We start from the raw sequence: 11,259 nt of genomic DNA on the forward strand, positions 1-11,259 counted from the left end.
AGCAGAAAATAGTAGATAATATAATGCATTTTAATGTACAAAACCCACTACCATATTATTAACAATATTTTAGTACGATGTGTGTTCTTAAAAAGTAAATTTCATGTACTTCCATAAGCAACTAATTTATGACAAAAGACCTAAACTAACATGTATATATCATTACATTATTTAAAGAATTCTGAATGTATGTTTAGAGTCAGGATGTGAAAGAAATTCTTAAAGATAGACAAGGATAAAATAATGTGTCTAAGTGTACCTACTGTACAGCTTTATCATTATACATATAAATTTATTATTAGGATGTCAGAAATAATATATTGTTTATTTCTACGCAATTATTTTTGCTTTTTAGTCTTTTTATGTCTAAAGAGAGAAAATATGTTAATAAATACAATGTGGAATTGTCAAGTAAATAATGCCATTATGTTTAAGTACTTTAATAAACAAAAATTTCACCATGATTTAAAACTTAGAGTACATTTTAGAGACAAACTCAATACAATAAATATCATACATGTTCTCATTAATAACAAAACTTGTTATTTATCTCCAAAAGACATAATGTTCTCTTGTATTTATTTAGTTTTTAAACAGCAGATATATTTAATGTTTTATTTACTGATTAATTCAAATAATAATATTTCAAACAGAGTTTAAGTTATTTTTAAATTAAATTACACACCAAATTTTTGACTTTCAAATGGGTTTCTTCATCTTAAAAAATATTGAGATTAGAACTTCTAAACAAAAGAATTAGAATGTACTGACTTAATGTACATCTTTCTCATGAAAGCTGGCTGATAAATAGGACAGAAATTTTACTACTCTGGAATTAACATGAGAAGGACTTCATCTCTATGGCTCTCTTTGCAGCTTCTTTCACCTCTTTGTTCCTGAGACTGTAAATCATGGGGTTTAACATAGGAATCACCAGTGTATAGAACACCGACACCACCTTCTCTTGTTCTACAGAATACTGGGAGCTTGGCTGAATGTAATTAAAGCTTAAGGTGCCATAGAAGATAGTGACAGCAGTCAGGTGAGAAGCACAAGTGGAGAAGGCTTTTTGTCGTCCAGAAGCTGAGCGTATTCTCAAAATGGCCAGAGCAATGAATAAGTAGGATATGAACACAATCAAGAGAGTACCAATGGCGATAACTCCAGAGAAGATCAAGAGCAGAAATTCATTCATGGAGGTGTCAGAACATGAGAGTATCAGCAGCGATGGTATGTCACAGAAGAAGTGACCCACTATATTAGGTCCACAAAAAGACAGCTTACTCAAACTTATGGTGTGTGTCAAAGAGTTAATAGTTCCCCCTATGACTGACCCAATGACCATCATGGTACACTTTGGCTTAGACATGGACACAGTATACAGCAATGGGTTAACAACTGCCACATAACGGTCATAAGCCATCACTGACAGCAAGAAACCTTCGGTGGTAACCAGCACTCCGAAAAATAAATGTTGCATGATGCAGGCAGAGAAAGAGATGGTTTCTGTTACTACCAAGAAACTAATCAACATTTTTGGTGCAATGACTGATGAATAACAGGCATCTACAAATGATAGACAACTTAGGAAAAAGTACATTGGTGTGTGGAGTTTGGGAGTAATGCGGATTAACAGAATCATGCCCAGATTCCCTAACAAGGTAACAGCATAAATCACCAGAAATAAAACAAAGAGCAACATTTTCAGTTCAGCACGATCAGTCAGTCCTAAAAGAATGAACTCAGTAACAACTGTACAGTTCTCAGTAGCCATTCCCTTTTTTCAAACCTGAGGAGGGAAAGACAAGGGTTTAAAGTATAAAAAGAAGAACTTAGTGTTTATTAAATATAAGCAGAGATATCACATGGTTTAATACAAATAAATAACAAATAAATGTTGGTTCATTGATATACAGAATGGGAAGGATGGAGGATAGTCAAATAATAGCTACAAGGTTTTCTGATTAAACCTCAAGAAACCATACTATTTTATACTTACCTACATTTTTGAAAAATATAATATTTCCTCCTTTCTGACAATGGTCCCCATAAGAACAGTATACCAATAAAACTCCTAGTTCTAAGCATGAGAAACATCCTTTTGATTATGGTTGTCCCCCTATAATTCCAAAAAAGTAAAAATAGAGACTACTGCTGTTGCTCTTTACTGCCTCTAAGAAGTTGGAGGTAAGGCACTGCTGATGAGGACATCACACACTTGGGATGCAGGATAAGCTCAACCTTTTATTCTAAAACCTTCCTTGTCTGGTCTAGCTTTAATACTTCTAGAAAATCTCTGTAAGTTGCTAAGAACAAAAGCAATCAATAGTCTGATATAGCTGTGACATCTATGATCCACAACACTGATCAGCATGACAAAGAGAGTAAAAAATGTACAATAGTGACATACACATATTGGCAATAACCATCGGAAGGCCAAGCAGACTTACAGCCAACTAAACAGGAAGGATCTCATTCTGTGTTGGTGATACCCCACATTAAGCTCAAGATGCCTGGAACCCCTAATGACAAAGAAGAAAAACCTGCTGGGAGTATTGTGTTTCAGAGAGTGAGGCAATGGCCTTTTATGGGCCCCACTATGAGTACTGAGAGGAGCCAAGGCTTGCTTCTTTGGAATAAGCACCTCGTGATATCATTTCTGCAATTATTCTTAGTACTTACCATTCATTTTATGTATTTTCTGTTCCTTTTCATTCTCTTTTCCTTGATTAAACTGGTATTTGGTGACCTGGCACGATCTAGTAGGAGCCTGCTTGATATCCAGAAATTAGATGCTATCAATAATATTAAGGTGAAGGCTGTTCATGAATTCAAGAGAAATCTTACAGTCACTGACTCTAGGTGGAAATGAAAGTAACCTAGTGCCACAGGCAGAGATGAGTAAATCTACAGCTGTTCTGCCAGTCTTAGTCTCAATTCTGTACAATCAAAATAAGATATTTTAATATAAAATTGAGGATGGAATAGGAATAATATACAGATATTTCCTAGAAAGTTAGCAATGGGTTCCTTGGGTTCAGGGACTATGGTGGCAGTCCCCTAGGAATTCTCCATACAGGTTGGATGAGAAAAAATTTTTAGACAGACAGATGGGGTCCAGAAACTATAAAGACTGCAGGGTCAGCAGTACAATCTCATGTTTGCCCTTTTATGAAACCGTATTGTCTCACATATGTCTGAAAGATACTGACTTTGTAAATGCAGTACTGCTGCCCCCGACCTCACTGGAAACTGGTGGTCAAGAGAAAAAAAATGTGCTTGCTGTGAAACTTTTATGTTTAAGATTGTATAGTTCCCTTTTTTCTGTTCTAAATCTGTACTACTCTGTGTCACAAGAAAATGTTGGAATGGGAAAATAGAGAAGCATTTACATACCCCCTGTGAATTTTATAACCCAACTTTCTAGTATGATTTCAATAAAAGACTGGGACTGAGTAAAGTCTAGGTGAGCACCATGACTCCCAAATTCAAGGGCTCCCATGCCAAAATAAATAAAATAAGATAAGATAAGATAAAATAAAATAAAACTCAGCCTGTCAGTATTGTATCTCAATTGTGTGTTTTCTTGTCGAGTCTGGACCCAGACAATTCTGAATTCTATAAACCTATCCAACTTCAGTGTGTCTGTGGGATCATGGAATTTAGAAAATAATATACTACTGTCACTTTGCTAAATCAGAGTAACTACTTAATATATTCTAAATCTTAATCCTACAACTATATGCAACTACAACTTGTCAAAAAAGCTTCTCTTTACAGCAAATGGAGACCAACAAATCTTGGAGGTTCCAGGCCATAATTTCAAAGTTCCCATTTTTCTTTTGCAGGGAACAATGCAGAAGAGGATGTGGAAAGATTGTAAGAGCCAGATACCAGAAAGTCTACGGTAAAACATAGTCTTTCTGAAATTTGTGTATAAATAAAACAAGGAACAATGTTAACATCAGTGTGGATGTTAACATGAAAAGGGGAGATTTTCAAAGGCAAGATTCAACCCTCCCCGCCCAAAAAAAAAAAAAAAAAAAAAAAACAGGAGAGTAATGACAGCTTGAAGATAGAGAATTAATTACCTTCTCCTAAGGTAAAGAGTACCATGAAGGCTATCCAGTATAAAGTGGTTAACCTGAAACCATATTACAAAATAGACTCAGAAAGCTGTATTTGTACATTTGATCACACATATGCACGCTTGTGAGTTCACCCACACACACATACATATACACACACGCATACCTACATGCACTTGCAGGCACATCCACTATAACAATAAAAAAGATTATATCAGTTTGATAGGGAGGGGGAACATAGAAAGGAGTAGAGTGAGAAAATAAAAGGATACTAATTATTTGATTATATCTTAATCAAAAAGGTAAAATAAATAAATAAAGGAAAACGACTTAATATATCGAGGGCTCCAACTCTTAACTTCTTTAACAATTATTTTACCCTATTTTTTATTTGTGATATCATGGGTAATATATACTACTTAATTTTCATAAATAAGAATCTTAGGTTAAATTACAAAAATAACTGGAAATTTAATACTTTGACTTTCACTTTTTCAGTGTTACATGTCAGTTTGGTTTTGTAAGAAAATACATAGATATAGTTTTTGGTGTCAAAATTTTTTATGCAACCCTGAAGTGCTTGTCTCTATAGAAAGCTTATTTGCCCAAGAGGCATTCTGACTATGATTGAAAGGAAGTTGCATATTTAAGTCCAAGCTTTCTTTGAGTCTTCAATTTGTATATAGAATGAAATAATGAAAAAACTAAAGTAAGCTGTACTACTAATGGGTTTAGCTATAAATGAATGAATGACAGGATACCCTTCAAAATTGTAGACCTCAGTTGTTCTAAGATAATGAAAATAGAACTGGGATCATGCAAATATAAGGACATTCATCTTGTTTTAGAACATGAGCTTCAGATTTCATATATACATATAAAATTTATAGTAAATATAATTTATATTTATGTCTGTGTTTACTATTGATATATAAATGTTTACATGAATAATGTGTTTTAATGTATTTTATTTATGAAATGTCAAATTCTAATTATATATGTTATTTTTACATGCAAACATGAAAGTTACCATTTTAATTGCATATATATATAATTGGAATAACTAATTGACTTGAAATACTCTGGCTTAATTAAGTCTTTATCACAATATAATTAAGTCTCCACCACAAATATTTAAGTTCAATTATTCAGTACTTAATTAAATTTATTTTATGAGATTTTATCCTTTGAATAGAATAGAATTTCCTTTTATCTATCTATATTTGTCTCAATCTTCGACATTATATTCATAGATTAAAGATGATATATTTTTCAGAATAAAGAAATAAAAAAGTGATAAATGCTAATCTTTATGTCAGTTTTAATAATTTAATTTACTTAATGTATTGCAATTGTAATAAAGAGAGATTGTTTGACATTATTCTACACTGGGATTTTAATGTTGATATAACTTACTTTTTTACATTGGTTGATTCATTTATCTTTTCTCAGCTTTACAACAGGTACTCACTCAGTAAGTCCTGAATTGGTTATCAATAATAAAATAGATGGGTAAGTAAGTCAGAAATATATACCTAGACAAAACCAATGAGAATGTTTTCAATTATTTACAGTGTTTATATTTTTAGAGAAAAATTAGTGGTTACATAATTACAAACAATGTAAAATGTATTAATCTCACCAATTGCATTAACTTAGTTTAAACCTGGACCTTCTTTGGGAAGAAATCAAATGACGTGAAGTCATCAGTTTGATACACTATTAGGCTGCATGATTTAATGGTTTTTATTTTTTCTTTGAAGCTACCATAATAATAGCAAAAAGAATATAGGTATGCTCCAGTCTGTAAGCATAGCAGAATATCACTAATAGTGTCAGGCATTGCCTATCTTACATGGGATGTGTTTTAAAATGGGCCACGAACTGTGTTCCCTCTTTATTCCTGAAAATTTTGAAAAATTTGTAGGCAGGACAAACTTTGGGTTATGGCTTGTGGGTAAGTTGCTGTCTCCCTCTCTCTTCTAGAATTCCTACTTGGCTACAAGAGGTGGCCACTTCAGTCTCTATATCCCCCACTAGTAAAACTCTCAGCTAGGGTTCCATCATAGACTCCTTAGAACCTCCAGAGCTACAGGTCTCAAGTTACACCCAGAGAGATAACCCCCAGTGATTGCTATTCTCACTCCCAGTCCTCTCCCACACACTCTCTCCCCTCACCTTATTCCCACCCTCCTTCCCCTCCTCACCCCCTCTCTCAACATCATTATATACTATAGTTGAACTTAAAAAAAGGAACATTTAAATTTTCCTAAACAACATTTAATAACTACAAGCATATGATTAAATACAATGAAATAAATTAAGATTTTGACTTAAGTTAAATTTTCAGGTTAGGAGTTAGTTCCATACAAAGAGAAAAAAAGCCAATGTGACTGGCAAACAGTCAGTATACCAGGATAAGCCACAGTCAGTTTTCCAACACCTTGGAAAGTTGTATCAGTAAGTTATCTTTTAATTTTCAGACACATTATTTAGAGCAGTAATAAAAGGATTTTCTTTTTTCAGAGAAAGTCTGTCATGATAGGTGGTTTTAATTCACAAGTACCTTAGAACAAATTGAGTTACAAATGTAATTTGGAAATTTGTTTGTATGTTTTTTATTAATATTCAGGCAACTTAGACAAAGTAAAAATAGGAGTATATAATTAAACATTGATTTAATGACTTCTAATTACACTTATAAATGCTATACATAATATGGAGTAATCCAAACAATCAGTGGAAAAGTTTTACATATAAATGCAACTTACCTAATATTAATTTAGGTCAAACTTTAAAGGAACTGGAAATTTCTACATGGATTCTTCCCCTTACTAAAAATGAATCTTAGATAATTATATGACATTCAAATTATTAAATATATAAGATTAGATAAGTATAGGTGGCCTAATGTCAATTAAAATAGTTAAATGAAAATGTAATTCAATACACAACAAACACAAGAAATGAATGAATCAAATTTAACATATTTTTCTCTAAGAAAACAAACTGGTAATAGAATCATGAATATGTATACATTCTATCAGTGGCTGGTGAGCCTTGCAGCTTATAAAGCATGTAGATTGGCAGGTCAAACATTAAAAAATGCTGCATTCTCAAGAGACATAATCATTTCCCATGGTTCAAATATTTCCCAAAGTGTATAATTAACTACAAGTCTAGAAAGAACAAAACACATATCATTTTCAATCCAATAAAATGTTACAGAATCAATAAATGAAACAACAGAGTGTTAATGAGCTGTTACCTCTGTGCCATAAGGAAAGACATCACTGGAATTAACACCACTGTTGTTCCTATGCATGGTATAACGTGAGGCACATAACAAATATCTTCACCTTAAACCTTTTTGACAGAAAAAGATATTTCCTGTCACTGTCAGACCATATATATTTATCTATCTATATCTATCTACGTATCTATATATCTATCTTTTACTCTCTCACACACACACCTCATAGAAATATACACATAAATTTTCAAAGTCTGAAAGTAGTGTAATATTTAAAAAATTGTCCCTTTTTGATAACTACAAAAAGAGTATGTTCTAACCCACAACAGGACAGTTGAACAAATGAAATTATGATAACTGTGATATCATAGGTAATCACCTTGTAGACTCAAACCAGAACCAATCCCAACAAGAGAAGAGAGGTGGGCTTGAAGTCATGCCTGTAGATGAAGATGCACTGTCAATTGGCATCAGTTGTAAGAGGGATAGCCAATAGTCCCTGTAAGGTTAACCATACCCCATTGGAAGGCATGCATGAAAATCTCAAATTTCTCTGTCTCTGTCTGTCTCTGTCTCTGTCTCTGTCTCTCTCTCTCCCTCTGTGTGTGTGTGTGTGTGTGTGTGAATATACTTGGGCAATATGTATTATACTTGCTGTTTTGCCTTGTTTTTTAATCAGTTGTAAGAGGGATAGCCAATAGTCCCTGTAAGGTTAACCATACTCCATTGGAAGGCATGCATGAAAATCTCAAATTTCTCTGTCTCTGTCTCTGTCTCTGTCTCTCTCGCTCCCTCTGTGTGTGTGTGTGTGTGTGTGTGTGTGTGTGTGTGTGTGTGTGTGTGAATATACTTGGGCAATATGTATTATACTTGCTGTTTTGCCTTGTTTTTTAAGCAGGATACATATATGGTTGGTAGGAAAGGTTGAATGGATCTGGGGGGCGGGGGGATAAATGGACAGGGATAAATATGATCCAGACATATTTTATGAAATCCTCAAAGAATTCATGTAAAAATTAGGGGAGAGAAACCAGTGAATTCTCAATAAATAAATTTATGCCACAGTTTAAGGTCCTGCAAAAGTAAAAAGATCCCAAGACCTAAGTAAGCATAAAAGGAAAAATAATTAAAATCTTGAGATGAAAATAAGAAAATGATTCCTTCTTTTACCCATTTTCCCTTTCTAGATGCATCCCCCCCTGCCTTCTTAGTCCTTTGATGCACAGCAAGCTGCCCTGAGTGGCCTGCATTCCTCTGGATCTCCATTATCTAGCCAAGTTCTCTACCCATCCATTCCCCCAACCCCCAATCTCTTCCTCACCATGTCAGAAGGGGCACACTCATGTGCTGAAAGACTTGAACCATCCCTTGAATTCTTTTACCTAGATGATCAAACCTACCATATTCCTATCACACCTGAGTCATCTATGTTAGGCCTCCTCCCAATATCTGCAATAACAGGATAATAGTGGGATAACCAGATGGCTAAAGGACTGCAACGGAACACAATCAACAAAAGCCAGGGCCTTATGACACCTTCAGTGAATAACTATCCTATTATAGCAAGCCTTAGATAGTCTAACACAACTGAAAAACAAGAAAATGACCTGTACTCCAACCTTATATAGATAATAGAGGACTATAAATAAATGAATAAATATCTTTTAAAATACAAGAAAAACAAACAAACAAACAAAAAATAAATACAGTCAAACAGGTAGAGATCTTTAAAAAGGAAACAAATAAATCCCTTAAATAAATACAAGAAAATACAAATAAACAAGTGAAGGAAATAAATAAAATTGTTCAAGAATAATAAAAGCTGCAATGGAAAAAAGCCAGGTAACATACAGAGACAGACATATCAGAATTACACCTGACTTCTCATACTCAGAACCTAAAAGCTAGAAGGGACTGGACAGACACCTTGCAACCTCTAAAAACAAACAAACAAAACAACAATAACAACAACAACACACACACACACACAAAGATGCCAACATAGACTATATACCCAGAAAAATTATCAATCACCATAGAGGGGATAAAACAAGATATTTCAAGACAAGAATTAAATTTAGTTTAAATAATATTCCGAAATATAACCCTACAGAAAATACTAGAAGTAAAACTCCAGTGCCAGATGGGTAACTACACCTAAGAAAACACAGTTAATAAGTAATTTCATTCAAGAAAAAAAAAAGAGGGGAAACCCACATGTGCACACACAGGCACATGTGTGTGCATATGCACACAGACACACACACAAACACACACACACACACACAGAGGGAGAGACAGAGAGAGAAACAGAGAGAGAGAGAGAGAGAGAGAGAGAGAGAGAGAGAGAGAGAGAGAGAGAGACCACCAGCCTCAAAATAACAGAAATTAACAATCATTTGTCATTAATATCTCTCAACATTAATGGACTCAATTCTCCAATAAAAAGACATGGGATCAAAGAATGGATGCAAAAACAAGACCCATCATATAATGGCATATGAGAAATACACCTCAGCATTAAAGACCTCAGACTAAAGATCTGGAAAAAAATTTCCAATCAAACAGACACAAGAAGCAAGCTGGAGTAGCCATTCTAATATCTAGAAAAGTAGACTATCAACCAAAATTAATCAAGAGTTGGAGAAGGATATTTCATACTAACTGTGATAGTCTGTATATATTCTTGTCCCAGGGAGTGGCCGTATTTGGAGGTGTGGTCTTGTTGGAGTAGGCACCTCACTGTGTACATGGGCTTTAAGACCCTACTCCTAGCTGCCTAGTAATGAGGATTCTACTAACAGCCATCACATGAAGATGCATAACTCTCATCTCTGCCAGCACCATGCCTGCCTGGATTCTGCCACATTCCCACCTTGATAATAATGGACTAAACCTCTGAACCTGTAAGCCAGCCCCAATTAAGTGTTTTCCTTAGAAGAGTTGACTTGGTCATGGTGTCTTTTTACAGCAGTAAAACCCTAATTAAGATACTGACCAAAGGAAAAATCTACCTAGTTGATATCTCAATTCTGAATATCAATGCACCATGCACACAAAACCACACAATGGAGAAAAGAAAGCATCTTCAACAAATGGTGGTGGTCTAACTGGATGTCAGCAAGTAGATTAACAGAAATAGATCCTTATTTATCATCCTGCACAAAACTTATGTTCAATTGATTAAAAAAAAATACACTAAATCTAAAAGAACAGAGGTGGGAAACATCCTTGAACTCTTTGGTACAGGAAACAAATTCCTTAAAAGAACACCAATGGCCTTTCAGGTCTCTGCCTGTAGCAGATCCCTTGACACAGGGCTCCATACCCCAATAGCCCCAGGAGAGAGCAAGTCTGCCAGGAGTGCAAACAGGCCTGTGAGTGCATCCAGGCTTACCACTGTTGCAGTAAATCTCCTCCCAAATATGCCCAGCAATGAAAACACAACACCATTAATATGAATACATGCTGTGTGCCTAGCTTAGATTGGGCAGATCTACTACTACTCTACCATCTTCCACATCTATGAGACCCCTTGGAACTTGCAGTTTCTCCAGACCATGTGCTTTTCCTCTGCTTTCCTTTTTCTTCCTCCTCCTCTGTGTCCTCTCCCTCTTCCATTTTCTCCTTCTTCTCTCTTCCCACATTCCTCTCCACCTTCCCTTTTATCTCCCAATCATCAATTCTCCTTAATTTTACAAATTAAAGTGGGAAGCAGGTTTACTGGAAATCACCTGAGTGCTGACTCATTCCTTGTTCACAGCCACTCACAGGAGAACAGAATTAATATCAAATATAATTAGCCCCAAGGCTATCCACAACACACCACTGATGCTCAGAGGCACCAGCCCAGAACTCTCAGGACACAGGAAGCAAGAGGCTACCTGGGACAGGAGTCTTCCAGTCTCTGTTTGCATC

At 34.9% G+C, this 11,259-nt stretch overlaps 1 protein-coding gene across 1 annotated transcript; it reads right to left on the reverse strand.

Moving 5' to 3' along the window:
* Positions 1 to 835: 835 nt before the first annotated feature.
* Positions 836 to 1,774, reverse strand: Or5j2 (olfactory receptor family 5 subfamily J member 2). Its single transcript, XM_021155157.2, has one exon. The coding sequence runs from the start codon at positions 1,772 to 1,774 to the stop codon at positions 836 to 838; it is 939 nt and encodes a 312-aa protein (XP_021010816.1).
* Between the last annotated feature and the right edge of the window lie 9,485 nt (positions 1,775 to 11,259).

Source organism: Mus caroli, unplaced genomic scaffold, assembly GCF_978045245.1.
Source record: "Mus caroli unplaced genomic scaffold, Mus_caroli_1 scaffold_2, whole genome shotgun sequence".
Taxonomy (NCBI): Eukaryota; Metazoa; Chordata; class Mammalia; order Rodentia; family Muridae; genus Mus; species Mus caroli.